The sequence below is a fragment of the Prunus avium genome, chromosome 7, assembly GCF_965620075.1.
Source record: "Prunus avium chromosome 7, drPruAviu1.hap1.1, whole genome shotgun sequence".
Classification (NCBI taxonomy): domain Eukaryota; kingdom Viridiplantae; phylum Streptophyta; class Magnoliopsida; order Rosales; family Rosaceae; genus Prunus; species Prunus avium.
The window spans coordinates 1,029,199-1,043,978 of NC_142290.1; the positions used below are offsets into that span (position 1 = coordinate 1,029,199).

The 14,780-nt window shown below is 36.9% G+C and overlaps 3 protein-coding genes across 6 annotated transcripts; 2 read left to right on the top strand and 1 right to left on the bottom strand.

The window, feature by feature from the left end:
• Positions 1 to 413: 413 nt before the first annotated feature.
• Positions 414 to 6,569, bottom strand: LOC110757288 (uncharacterized). 4 transcript variants are annotated; one of them, XR_015825653.1, is made up of 4 exons: positions 5,034 to 6,554; positions 3,302 to 3,728; positions 943 to 1,308; positions 414 to 743 (listed from the first exon to the last, which is right to left on the bottom strand). XR_015825653.1 is itself a non-coding variant. In XM_021958865.2 (4 exons), exon 3 carries the CDS (start codon positions 3,135 to 3,137, stop codon positions 1,530 to 1,532), a length of 1,608 nt encoding a protein of 535 aa, XP_021814557.2. In that variant the 5' UTR covers positions 3,138 to 3,543; positions 3,635 to 3,728; positions 5,034 to 6,569; the 3' UTR covers positions 414 to 743; positions 943 to 1,529. The 4 variants fall into 4 exon arrangements, 3 of the variants coding, with proteins under 3 accessions (XP_021814557.2, XP_021814556.2, XP_021814558.2); XM_021958865.2 differs by having other exon boundaries at positions 943 to 3,543; positions 3,635 to 3,728; positions 5,034 to 6,569; XM_021958864.2 differs by having other exon boundaries at positions 943 to 3,543; positions 3,631 to 3,728; positions 5,034 to 6,569.
• A 5,275-nt stretch (positions 6,570 to 11,844) lies between these two features.
• LOC148292760 (uncharacterized) lies at positions 11,845 to 12,651 on the top strand. Its single transcript, XM_088243989.1, has one exon. It carries the CDS (start codon positions 11,845 to 11,847, stop codon positions 12,649 to 12,651), a length of 807 nt encoding a protein of 268 aa, XP_088100115.1.
• Positions 12,652 to 12,754: 103 nt separating this feature from the next.
• On the top strand, positions 12,755 to 13,726 carry LOC148292761 (uncharacterized). Its single transcript, XM_088244146.1, has 2 exons — positions 12,755 to 12,902; positions 12,987 to 13,726. The coding sequence occupies exons 1-2, from the start codon at positions 12,774 to 12,776 to the stop codon at positions 13,473 to 13,475; spliced, it is 618 nt and encodes a 205-aa protein (XP_088100272.1). The 5' UTR covers positions 12,755 to 12,773; the 3' UTR covers positions 13,476 to 13,726.
• The last annotated feature ends 1,054 nt before the right edge of the window (positions 13,727 to 14,780 follow it).

A 14,780-nucleotide genomic window follows, 5' to 3' on the forward strand; every position in this document is an offset into this window, starting at 1 on the left:
ACAACATCATAATTCATGGTACTTCCATTCATAACTCATAAATATCAGTAATTTCACCTCAATCATCATAATCATGGGGTTTCGAACCTTTACCCACTTGGCTAGAAATGAAAGAGCTTAACCAATTGAGCTATACCTTAATGGCTAAAGTTGTTTCTTTGTTTTATAGTTTGGTAATTTTTATTAGATCTTTTTTTATATTAAAAAAAAAAAGTTTTAAAGTTGTTTCTTTGTTTTATAATTTTGTAATCTTACGTATTCGTGTTTGTCTTTTTTCACAAAGAAAAAGCCCATGTACGTTTTGCAGCCATTCTTCTTATTGTACCAACTGAAACTTCAATGGAGGGATCTTCATCAGAAGGTACATTTTTCAGCACAATCAATATTTGATCAAATGCTTGCTATATATGGAATGGATTGATAACATTTGCGTTTATATTTGCCTCGGCCGCTTATGAAAACACCAGTTTCATTTTACATGATTCAATTCAAACACAAAAGTGAAATGATTATCAACTGACTGAATATCTTCCCATATTGTATTGTATATGTATCAAAAGCAAGAGCTGAGCTATTGATGAAATGTAAATCCAACAAGAAACAAAGAATGTAGACAAGTTCTTCACTGGGCTCAAATTAATGTTTCTGCAAATGCCATTGAAATATTCTTTTCTACACTTGTCACCCCTTTTCTTTAACACTCTTGTGGTACGTAGCGATAGCTAATCGCGGTATGTAATGCCCTGTACATAAAAAGTAGAGATGGTTAAAACTGATTCCAAATGACAGGTCATGCAAAGAATGAGGGGCTTCTTTGTCAGTGTCTGTTTCTGCTTCAACGAAGTAGTAAAACAAAGCACCTCCAGGTATAAATATCCACATCAACACACCCTGCATACAGAGAGAGAGAGAGAGAGAGAGAGAGAGAGAGAGAGAGATTACATAGGGAAGTGCAGAGCAAAGTTGCAGAATATTGCTGGGATAGTAATTCTGGTTTACTTTGTAATCTTGCTGGGAGAGGCCTTGGGAGCACGCATAGTAATAACAATATGCACTTTGCGTCAATAGTCAATACCATAGGGGCTTCTCTCACTCTTATTCATGCAAGAAAGAATCTGTGTCACCAACATAGCCCTCTTCTTTCATTATTGCTGTCCAATACTTTAAAGTTGCCATGATTTCATAGCATTTGGATGAGACTTTTCCCCTGCAACAAATAAATTTGTTCTTTGTCCCACTACAATCCAACTACATCCGTGAACCTTTGCCACTCCTTTTTCTTTTATTTCTCTTCGTCATTCCAGTTTCCTGATGCAGAATGTATATTAGAAAGCAAGACATACGATGAAGAATTTTGCGGTTCTAAACACCAGTTTTGAAAATTTATAAAACAAGAAACTCACAACACATGACTGCTTCAAAATGAAAACACATTCCGTAAGAAATACTTAAACTAGTTTTCACACTAAAAATACTAGAATTTCCGTATCTCCACAAATTTTTTGTTCATTTCAAGATGCAAATTAAATTCACTCGGATTTTTTTTCCACTGGATGAAAAGCAGGATCTAGTTTGCCCTCAGTAATTAAGTCAGTTATCATTTTTGCTGTTAAATCATCTGCACAGAAACCCTTGGTCATCATTTCTTGAATAAGTTCTTGTGCCCTTGATAGCTCATCATTACGGAGAAATCCCTGAATGATTGTGTTGTAGGTAACAGTATCTGGGGAACAGCCTTTCTCTTCCATTCCTCTAAGCAATGCTTCTGCTTCACTAAATAGGCCCTTAGTAGAAAGAGCAATTATCAGTATTGTATAGGTCTTGACATCTGGTTGAAGTCCTTTTGAAGGGAAACTGCGAAAGAGATCCCTTGCACATTCAATTCTTCTTGCCGTGCATAAACCATCGATAAGAATATTGTAGAGACTGATACCAAAATCCAAGTTACTCCCTTCCAACTCTCCAAACAATTTCAAAGCCATATCAATCTGGCGGTTTCTACACAGTCCATCTAGTAAAACACTATAAGTATGAATATTTGGAAGTGGACCACCAACTTTCATTTTTGAGAACATGTTTTGCGCATCATCTATTCTTCCCTCTTTGCAAAAGCCGCCAATAAGTGTTGTATAAGTAACAGTATCTGGAACCATTCCCTTACAAGTCATTTCCTCAAACAACAACATTGCTTTCTTCATTCTTCTTTCATTGCAATATCCGTTTATCAGTATACTATAACTAAAAACATCAACAATAGAGCCCTTCTTAAGCATTAGATCAAAAATGCCTTTTGCTTTATCCATATCTCCTTGCAAGCAATAACCCTCCATGAGCGAATTGTAAGTAACAGTATTAGGTTCCACACCTCTAGCAGTCATAATATCAATTACTTGATTAGCTTCCTTCAACTTGCCCTCCTTACACAAACAGTCAACAAGGGCACTGAAGGTTTGAACGTTTGGAGAGATACCGTTACTGTTCATCTCTTTGAAGAATCGTGATGCTTCCTTCCACTGACCTAATTTGCATAAACCCTGAAACAAAGATGTATAGGTGACGATGTTTGGTGGAATACCCTTACTTTTCATTTCTGAGAAGAGATTGAATGCCTTACCAACAAGTTTGTCCTTACAAAGGCTGTCAATTATTGTGCTGTAGACAACTACATTAGGTTTACAGTCATTTTTTTCCATCATCCGAAGCATTTGAATAGCCTTGTCATTTTGACCTTGTTTGCATGAGGCAGCTATTAACGTACCAAAAGTAATAACATTGGGCTTACATCCTTCTCCAAAGGCTTCCATTTTGCGGACAAGTGAAGCAGCTTCATCAACTCTATTATCATGGCCAAGGCCCCTTATCAAAATGTTGAGGGTGGTGACATCTGGTTGAAGCCCTAATTTAAAGAATAGTGCCAAGACTGAAAAACTGCCGCCCATTTGGTTCAAACGACAAAAACAATTCACGAGAATGTTTAAAGTAAAGGCATCAGGAACAAGTCCCATTCCCAACAGAGTAATTTGCTTATACCAAGATATGGCTACCAAATAATGCTCTAATTTTGCAACTTGACCCAATAATTGAGTGAAGCGGACAATAGAAGGTCGAGGACGCTGTTTAAGCATCTTTTTGAACATATTTGATGCCTCCTCGAGATTAGTGACATCAAATGGGTGTTGGGGGTCTCTAGATTTAGATTTGCTAGGGTTTGAGGACTGAGAAGAACCATGAAATAAAGCCAAGTAATTATTGTTGGAGAAAAAAACCCGAGACCTAGATTGCAGTTGCAGACAAGGATTACCTCTGTGTCACTGTCGTCGATTGCAATAAGAAGAAGCAGATCTCTGCATCATAATCATCATGATCATCTGCACTGTCTTCAAGTCTGTCTGAGCCAGCCAATGTTCAAAGATGGTTGGGAAGGAAGCTTAACTCTTTACCGAGTTCCCTTCAGATTCAAAAAACCCTAAAACATTTTTGAGTATACATGACAGCTCTCTTTCTTGACACCCCTGAGTCCATGTACACCCATCTCTTGCAAATCTGTATAGAGCAATGCAAGCATATCAAAACCCACAAAGTGTTCAATGAAATGCCTAAAAGACTGCTGCAGGCTCAAGCTTCAACAACCTACAACACTGTCCATGCCCACAGCTCCTGAAATTTGTATGCAGTTGGATTCCAAAATAGGCGTCTTGAAATTCCAGAGGACATGGATCCAGTGGTGGCTGAGATAATGCATGATTGTTGGCAAAGGTAAGTTATACACTTCATAAAATAAAAATCATTATTCTCAATTGTGTAACAAAATGCAATATAGAATGTGAATCCTATGTATTACTTTAATATAAAAAATTCAATCATCTAACATCAAGAACATGTTTGATGTATATAATTATGATTACTGTAAAAAAACAACACTATGCCATGATCCATTGAAAAACAGATTCAATGAGAGAGGTATTTCAATAAAACAGATTTCTTAAACTAAACTACCCTAAAACAGAGCCTTAACCAATAGCCTCTATGTCAAACAGAGAATGAAAAATCATTTCTTGACATCAAATTAGACATCTTACACAAAATAGAAAGAATATCAAAGAGGTTTGACAAACTGTAAAACTAGGCTTATACAAAAGCTAGGAAACATAAACAAGAAAAAAAATAGATAGAAAACAGTGAAAAACACAATAAAAGTGATCAAACATTAAAAAGCAACAAGGATTACACAAGCAATTGCATATTGGTCCTCATGCAATTGCATAATGTTACTCATGCAAGTACTTAATAGTAATGCAATTGACAGATAGAAATAAACTAAACGCAACACGAGAAATGCAATCAACTGCCAAAACTTGGCCTTTAATTGATTTCTAACAGAAATTGCATCGCTTAATTATTTTCTGAGACTACCAAAATTAGAAATATTTGTATGCATTGCATGAGTTGTGTTATTATTTAGATGGTGCACACATACATCACAAGCTACAACGCAATTTCTGCTCTTCTTTTTGCCAGTGACACTATTTATGGTCTTAATCGCATAATGCACCACACTAGCTATCAAAAACTTGTGGTTTTCTGAAAAAATTGCACTATAAGTTTCTGCTCTTGTTCACTTGCAACTCCTGTTCAAATCAACTTCTTATAAAGAAGCATGGAAGAAGACAATAACTCAAACAAAATCCTACATGCAATTGCAAGCATTTGTTTTGTGCATGTTATAGTAAAAGCAGCAGCCCCAAATAAATTCACTCATTATCCACATCATACACAAGTACATTATTAAAATAAAAAAGCCACCAAACTTATTTTTAACGATATGAAAAATATGAATGGAAATTTCAACATATAATATGAACTTGAGGAGCCCCCATTCATATTCAACACAAAAGAAAAAAAAAATTATTATCGATGGAAATTTCAAAAATTATGAAAAATAATTGTTGCTGATGGGTGGGGTTTTTAGTGAATCTAAAATGTGTGATGAGATGGGATTCACGATTTGAATATACAGCAGTAAGACATTATACCTGGGCTGAGATGTGATCGAAGATGCAGCACGCAGGTTGCATCAAGCCTTTGTCACTGTCGAGAGAGAGGAGAGCTAATCAATCTGTATATGGGAGGGAGACTCAGTCACTGCCATGAAGAAAAGAATAGAGGAGTCGACGTGTGAGATGGTTTGTTGGTCGCCCGTCGACAAAGTGATAAAAGAGTGGGAGCTCTTCTATTTCTGAAAAAAGTCTCAAATGAGATGAGGGAGTGCATTATAGACGTTTCATGGTTTAGGTTAGGGGACGAACAAAATCAGGGACCATTATGGTCAATTCACCCTATAGTTTTAATAACTAACTTGTGAAAAAATTTCCATTTGGGTTCCCCACAATAATCAGCCCGCCCGACCCCTTCTTTCTCTCCTTCACCGAGTTTCTCTTCCTTCGACCCACGGCCGTCCGGCGACGGCTGCGGTTGCCGGCGTGAGCTGCCTCATCCTCCTCATTCTCCTTGTTTCTCCTCCAGCCTCCATCCAGGTTTCAGATTCTGAGGATTTGAGCTTCCTCCCACCCACAATCTTTGAACGTTGGCTCAGATGATGATGATGATGCGGAGATGTGCTTCTACTTATTGCAACCTTCAAAGACACAGAGGTATGACTTTTCTTCATTCTAGTGTTTTCTTCAACATTTACTCGGGGGCTTTGTTTCATTCTCACTGGTTAGAGCGAAGAAAATATAAAAACAGATGCAAGGCTTGGCAGTGTGAGAGAAACTCAAACTCACCCGAAATCACTAATCTTGAGGACGCATTGAATTTGTTCAATTCGATGCTTCAAACGCGTCCTCTGCCTTCAATTGTCGATTTCAATCCATTGTTGGGTCAAGTTTCGAAATTGAAACATTATTCTGCTGCCATCTCTTTGTGTAAGCAAATGGATTTGTTGCCAATTGTTCCTAATGTCTGTACTCTAAACATTATGATTAACTGCTTTGGTCATCTGGGCCAAATGGGCGGTAGCTTATCGGTCTTGGCAAAGTTGTTCAAGTTTGGTTTTGAACCCGACGTTGCCACCTACAACACTCTAATCAAGGGCTTCGTTATTGAGGATAGAATTTCTAAGGCTGCAGCACTTTTTTGTAAACTGCTGGAGGACGCGCCCTCATATCCCTTTACCAAATTAGGACAACCTAATGTCAGGACATATCTCTTTACCAATTTAGGACAACCTAATGTCAGGACCTATACGGTACTGATTAGTGGACTTTGTAGCAAGGGCCGAATAAGTGAAGCAGAAAACTTACTTACACTAATGAAGGAGAGGGGTTGTTCTCCAAATGGTTGCACCTACAACACAATTATCCGAGGGTGTATCAATAATAAAGAGACATCAAGGGCAATCGGACTTGTTCAAGAAATGGTAGAGAGGGGTTTCTCTGCGGATGATTCAACCATGAAATGGGTAGTTGATTTATTGTCTAAGGATAAACTAGATCCTGAATTGGTTGAACGTAATTGGTATTTTCAATTATTTGACACAATGCTTAAACCCTAAGAATCACTCCATATAAAAGCTAGCTGTGCTTCAGAAATTCCAATTTCTTTTCCTTCATTTTTCTTATTACAAATTGACTATCTGTTTTTCATATTAAAGTTGTATAGTGTGCTTTAGCAATCTTAATTATTTCCTTCTCATTATGTTTATATGATTAAGTTCTTATAAGGGTCTTGACATTTGCCAGTTGATTTTGAGATGGATGCCTAGATTCTTTTATAGTATCAGAGCATGCTCACCCACATCTGTTAGGCCAAGCGGCCTCACGTGCTGCTGTCACCCAATATAAGTATAAGTTGTCCATGTGTTTGGCTCATAAAAAGGTATCTAATTTTGCATTGTTGTGGTATTATATAATGTGAATTTGCTTCGTTTCTATTTTAGGTTTTGAAAACAATTTTAATTTTGCATTGTTTTGATGATACCCACCGATTGTTGAGAGAAATATCTCACTTTGAAAATGTGAGGTCTTGCATAGTGGCTTATAAGCATTTGGGCTATTCTTTCCATTGCCAATGGGTTTTGGGATGGATGCCTAGATGCCTTCATGGTATTAGAGCATACTATCCACATGATGCATCTAATGGTCACGCGTACTCTCACGCAATATGAATTTTCCATTGTTAAGGTTTAAGTAACTCAACATGTGCAGTGGCACATTGAGAGAGATCTCACATTGAAAATGTGAGGTCTTGCATAGTGGCTTATAAGGGGTTGAGCTACTTTTCCATTGGCAATTGGTATGCCTAGATTCCTTGAAGATAAGTGAGACATAGGGAGGGAGTGAGCCGTCATAACTGACACATATTCAACTATTTTTTCCACATTATTTTAAACTTGTGAAACCAAAACTCTTATACCAATATTTCAATGTGATGATTGAATGGAGGGTGTCTTACCTGGCCTTGATCATCTATTTAAACTTATTTCCACTGTGCTTTAATGTTGCAATTTGCTTAATACTAAAGTGTGATGTATTTTCATCTTTATGAGCTGCTATTACATTACATGGTTTCTCGATCTCATTCCAATTGGTCCTAACATTATCTTTAACATGACATGTTCTTTATACTCCCTCTCTCCCTCTCAATTTTGAATTTCTTTTCTTTTCCTGTTTGGTGTTTCAGTAATATAGGCGTGTTGCACGCGCATAAAAATGATTTAATATGTGAAACAGAGTTTTAGCTGATGAAGAATGTTCTTATTTTGTTGTTGCTATGTGTCTAATTTGTTTGTTTGTTTTTTCCATGAATTCACCACTATATTATCACGCGGAAAAGGTAAAGGCCTCTCTATACTCCTTATGTATATGTATATAGTGTTTTCATTTGTTCTTTCAAGTATTTGGTGCCTTTTTTTATTTGGGATCTCTACATGAATTAATTATTTGTAGATTGCCAATTACTTGACTTGCATTGAGATGTTTGGCAAAGGATTCTCATGGGTGGTGCAAGTAGCGTGTACATCTGCATGTGAGTGTCATACTAGATTTGAACAGTGTTTTACAATATGTATGTTTACAATGTAAACTAGATTTGAACAAGGTAACAACACATTTCACTGCACAGCAAACATTAGTGATGGTGGTCGGGCCAGGGTCGGGGATTGTCAAATTTAAGTTGTAACCATATGTCTCGGCATATGGATGTTCTCCAACTACAATAATGGCATACGAGAAATTATTTGACTTTACAAATTCAGCGTCAGGGTTCTCCTTGTACGCAAGTTGGGATTTTGGATCCACTGTGTTTTTTATGGCAGTGAGAATAGTGGTACCTGTTGAAGAAAAATAAGTTTCATATAAGATTTTTAGTAGTTTGCATGCCTCATAAGGAAACATGTCCACGATCCTTTGTCTTTTAAAATAGGTTTTGATAGAGCATGTTGAAGCATTATGGCTCATTTGGGAGTGATTATGGATATGCCAGAATCACTTATGTGGGAGGTGCTTCTCCATATGACTTTAAGTGATTTTCAGTGAGTATTGTTTGGGACCACTCAACAATGTCACCTCATGATCAAAACTGTTTTTTAGGTCAACATTCAAAGATCGCTCTGACAAAAAATTAGGCAAATTTGTCCCTAACCAATGAAAATATTCACAATAATAATCAAATGATCAACCGATTTCCAATTGCCTAATTTTTTGAGGGCAGTCCTTGCATGTTGACCTAAAAACTAAACAGTCCTGGTCATGAGATGACGTTGTTGAGTGAGTCCAAACAAGTGGTTAGCGCCGTATTAATTTAACTTAATTATTTTTCAAATAATGATGAGCAACTTTTGAAACACCAGAAAGATAAGGCTCTCACATTTACCTTGTGTGAGATTGTTGCCACTCAATCCCTGCCACTCCATAGTCCACCCTCCACACTGATAGCCAAGATTATGCGCATGGCTGCCAGCTGCAAGTATTTTTGAGGCCTTCTTGGGAAGGGGTAGCAATGGCTTGTCAGCAGAGTCACCATTCTTAAGCAGCACCAGTGATTTCCTCACAGCTTCCCTAGCCAATTCTCTATGTTCCTGTGAAATTATCAGGAACAGAAAAGATAAGATTAACCAGTTTCCAGCATGAATTAATATTGCTTGCAGAATTGTGTCAAGTTTATCAAGAGCTACCTGACTGCCAAGCTGGTTGACCAGGCTGAGATCAGCCAACGGTTCCTCAAATAATCCCATGACAAACTTAACTTGCAAAATTCTCTTTACTGCATCATCAATTCTGCTCATAGGAATGATTTTATTTTTTACCAAGAAGGTTAAACCGCCAAAACTCAGAAACGCAAATTTACCCTAAAACGGAGAGTGTTCTTAAGGAAGCCGGTGACGAGATCACGGTTAGCATGCATCTTTACTCCATTCCAGCTTGAGTAAGATACCATAATGTTTGCCACACCTTTGATAATGGAGTCATAGTAGGGTGGCATGTGAATGCAGAGCAACCCATGTTTGTTTATCAGTGTGTTGTTCTCATGGATGCCCTTGTTTGTTCCACCATCTGCCACATAATGCTTTGCACAAGCTGCAACCTTTTTACTACCATAACATACCACCAACAGAAAATCATGGAACATTAAGTATTAACCATGAAACAAGTTTGTTGTTTCGAATCTCAAACTGATTAACTTCTCAGTAAGATCAATGTGTTACGAGAACCGAAACCATAAACATATGTTGATTATTTTCTGTGATATGAATTCTAATTATTAAAATTAACAAAGTCCCTTTTAGTCACAAATCAGAGTGCAACAACACTAAATTATCCTAGTACCCCAATGTTTGGTTGGGCTAGGACTTGTCTATTTTTTCCTACAGTACCTACTGATGTTTCTCTGAAAGAGCTCAATGCATTTTCTTTTTTAATTTTAAAAATAATTGAAGAAGATTTGAATTTATAACTTCTTTCAACGTGAGGAATAGAAATACGACTAAATTATCTACCACGATTACTTTATGTCTTACATAAGCCATCATTATGTTCGAACACATTATTATTAACATTAAATAATTACATTTGACTCCATCATGGGATGGAAATCCTATCCCAACATATAGTCGATTTCTGTTTCTTCATTTTCAAATTAGTGGAACACATGGCCCATTCCTATAAGTCTTCACAGGATCATTCCTATAAGACAAAATTATCAATCTCAAATCCATGGCAAATGGATAAAAGACGAAGACCTTTCAAATGGATAGCAATGTTGGGCCATTCCAAATAACAAAAGGGATGCACAGACTTTGACAGAAATTACTGAATAACAAAAACTTTGTACAACCCTAACATATATTTAGGCCAAAAGCTCTATGCACCAAGCCTTGAATGTTAAGGTATCTAATTATCTATTTAGAATTTGGCTGGGCTCTAACGAGGACTCCTAAATGAGGACACTATGTGAGGATCAATTTCAGCCATCCAATCTAATCTCAACGGCTGTAGAGAAAAAACAAGCTTACTATGTAAGTGTGTACGCTACAATTTCCCTCCTTTGGCATTCGCGCCTTTTCTTCTTCCTTCATTTCTGCATTTAATTGTTTTGTGAATTATGACTACAAACCCCAAAATCTGAAAACCCAAATACCCAGAAGCTCATAACGCCACCCAAAATCTAGATTAAAGAAAAAATTGTTTTCATTTGTGCAAAATCTTACAACCCAAAATCTCATTCCGTTTTCCATCTGGATTTTGAGGCAAGGGTAGTAGAATAGAAAGCAAAAACAGCACGTTGGTCATCCACATCACGCGTTTTAGATACACCAAAACACACACACTCTCTCTCTCTCTCTCTCAGACAGAAACCAGAAAGACGCTTTTTTATTTGGGTGAAAACCCTAACTGGAAAGTCCATCACTCTTGAGGTTGAGACCATCGACAACGTGAAAGGCAAGATCCAGAGGTACTGTTTCTCTCTCTTCCTCTTTGTCTTCCTCACTCTTTGCTGTAGAAGATACTTTGTATCGAGAAACTTGAAAGATAGCCATTCACGTTGCTGCCCCAATTTGATTAGGATGAAAGTAAGGATGATTCTGATGTTGCTGATGATGATATCTTTAGTATTTAATTGTTTTTGGTTGTATAGAAAACAAAGACGAAAAATTTAATTTTGAATGATTTAGGTGATTATTTCATAGGGGTAAATGCTAAGTGATTATCTTTTAGTCTTGAATATGGGTGATCTGACAAGACATATTGAATTTCTATCGGAGTTAGATTCTGTATCTGAATATGTTAATAATAACGTGTGTAGTATGGGTATGGGTGTCTGTTTTGTATCTTGCAAATAAGTGGGTAATATGGATTTGGGTATCTTATTATGTATCTTTTTTTTAAGAAAGAGGTATTCGATTGTGTATCTGAATGTCTTGATAACAGTGTGAATAATATGGATTTGGGTATCATATGAGTATATTTTTTAGAAAGATGCAGTAGGAAACTATTACAATGGCTAGGATAATGTCATTTATGTTTAATGGAAAGAATACTCTTAAGTCTGAACTGGCCACATAAACAATCCAGTCTTCCTTTATCACCGATAATAGTGTGGATGTGTATCAGAACCAACACGATAATACTGTGAGTAGTTTGGATATCAGTATCATATGAGTTTCTTAATGTGTTCATTATAGTGTATGGATACTGGTATCATAGTCTGTATCTGAATGTGTTGATTATATGTCATTCGTATGGATTTAGGTATCCTTTTTGTATTATAATGTGTTTATTGTAATGTGAGTAGTATAAATATGAGTATATATTAAGTTGGGTAAATGGTGTATGTTGCAAGTCAAAAATGGAATCTGGGTTTGAGCTTTGTTTTCCTGAATCAGAGGTGTATTCGGCGAGGGTGAATAATCTATGTGTGCCGAGTACAGTACTCTCTAATTTTGCATTGAAGTTTAATGATGAACAAATGAGAAGATTTAGAGAGACCTGCTTTGGGCACTTGATGGAGCTGGATAATATTTCATTTAGTGGTCAAATGGTGCATGGTCTGGCCCTTCGGCGCGTGGCTGGACTTGGTGTGAAGGACATACACGGGCTTAGTTATGCAATAGGGTCCAATGTGGTGCAGTTCAGTGCAAAAGTATTTTGTCTAGTTAGTGGTCTGAAATTTGGAGTAGAGCCTCACATAACGGCTGAGGATGAAGGTGTAAATCGGCTACTTGATGCGCATATTAGCAATAAGAATCACATTACATTACAAGACATAGAAAATGCATTCTTAAGCGCCAAATTTGGAAGTGAGGACGTGTTCAAATTGGGAATGCTATGCTTTATAGAGTTTGTGATATTGGGGAAAGCCCCCAATGTTAGGATAAACAAGGAGTATTTACACTTGGTACATAATATGGAGGAATTAAACAACTTTCCGTGGGGTTCGATATCATTTGAGCAGCTCCAGGATTCTTTGTTGTTTAGTCCTGGAAAAAGAGAGAGTGATATGAATGATGATGAGAAAGAGAAACGACAGAGAAAAGGAAAAGAAGAGGTGAAAAGGAAGAAGAAGTTGGAGGATAAAAAGCGTAAAAGAATTAACAGACCGGCGTGGACTATAAAGGGATTGAGCTTTGCTTTCCAGGTAATGTTTAATTCATAATTTCTGCTTTGTAAAGTTGAGTTCATAATTTCTGTTTTGTAAAGTCATGTTCATAAATAATTATTGACTTTGAAATTAACTTGGAGCAGGTTTGGGGGTATGAATTGATTCCTGAATTGGAAATGGCGCCTCTGAGATATTGTAAGAAGAAGGACAAAACTGAATTAGTTCCTCGTATTTGCCGGTGGGAATCTACTGATAAAACCCTTGAGTTTAGAAAGTTGAATGCGTATATTTTTCAAAGCAAACAGGTATTCAGTAAATAATATGTTTATTTCATGACTCAAGTTGTTAAGTGTATTGTATATGACATGTGAACTGTGTTTTTGTGACAGCATGCTTCGTTACGCCTCCTACGACCAAGTGCACTCGAGCTGAGGCAAAAGTACTGGACTTGGGGAACTAATTTTCATGAAGAGGATGCACCTAGTATGGGTCCTGGAGTATGTACGGACCTTGCTGAAGTAAGCTCTCTTGTGCAGCGATTGGGGGATGAGATTGAAATTTTGCATTGTGAAAAGAGTGAGCAATGGGCAAATTTTGTAGATTTCAAGAACGCAACCAATCATGGGATGGAAGTTATGAGGTTAGAATTGACTGCATTGAGAAAAATGATAGGTCATGGAGGTGGAACTGTGGTTGTGCCATCTGTTGTAAAGGTGAAACGAGTACAAAGGGAAGAGAGTGTATGTGAGGCACAGGTTGAAGACAGTGAAATGAAAGATGAAAAGCTGGATGACGAAGAGGAGAGAGAGGATGAAGATGAGAAGGGTGGAGAGAAGGTACATGACGTAGACTTGTTGCAGGGATGCTACAATATATAGCTGTATGATTATGGCTGAATGTTTAACTGCCTTAGTTTTGAACTTGAGAGGTATTACCAACCGTGTGAACACACATGCAACACTATTTTGTTTTGATTACGGTGATGTGAATATATTAGCAATTCACTCTGAACACAGAGGTGCATGTTGTTTAATTAGAAAGGTTTTTTTTTTTAACTTCAGAAGCCGAAGAAAATATGTACATACAATAACCGTGATACAATATGAGAAGGGTGGATAATGTTATGCCATATTGTCATACAATAACCGTGAAAGCACTTCCCAATGTACATATGTGAAAACAAAATGTAGTAGTCGTTTGGGTTTTGCCCCTTACTAGTTGATCAGTTTACAAACAGAATATTGAAAGCGATTCCCCATGTATCCCAGTGGTGGGTTTGGGGTTGGTTTCGGTTTCTTTATCCTTGGTTTCGGTTTCTTTGTCCTTTAATCGTGAGACTCAAGACGACAGGGTTGATTTCAACATATCTTCTTGTTGCTTTGGTTTATTTTTTTGTCCTTGCTTTTTGACTAGTTTTGTCCTCTTGGTGGTTTTTTGTCCTCTTGTTGCTTTGGTTTAACCACATATAGTATTAGCATTAACTTGGTTTTTGCCACATATAGTATTAGCATTAACTTGGTTTTTGAAGATGGCACATGCATAATATCATTTAATACCCATCCCAAAGTTATTATTTGTTGATAGCATAAAAACATACCCATCCCAAGAAATTATTTAGTACCTAAATTCCTCAACAGAGGAATGCTATTTAGTACCTTCTCTCGGTCGCCACTCTCTTTATTTTTTTATTTATTCTTTTCTCTCTCTCTCTCTTTTTCTTCTCCTTCTCACATCCTTAGCCTCGTCCTCCTCTGTTTTTTCCCTTGTTTTATCATCTGGGTAGCTCTAGTTTTTAGTTTTTAGTTTTCTTATTCATTCATTACTGGTTTTGGGTTCAAATTTGCTTTTTATTTTTCGTGACTCCTCTTTGTTATGCTCATGTTCATAAAGTGGTCACCTTTGGTGTTTGAAATCTGTGCCTTTTGTGTGTTATGGATCGGTTTGTGTATTTTTGGTATGTCAATGGGCATTTTTTTATGAATAAGTAGAAATAAGGAGGAGATAAGAGACGGAGGGCGATGGAAAATTTATAGAGATGGAAAGAAGATAAGGAACGAGAGAGAGAGAGAGAGAGAGAAACTTATGGAGAAAAAAGAATTAAAAAAGAGAAAGAGAGAGCCAATTGAGAGAAGAAAGAGAAAATATTTTAAACTAAGAGAGACAGATATATATATATATATATA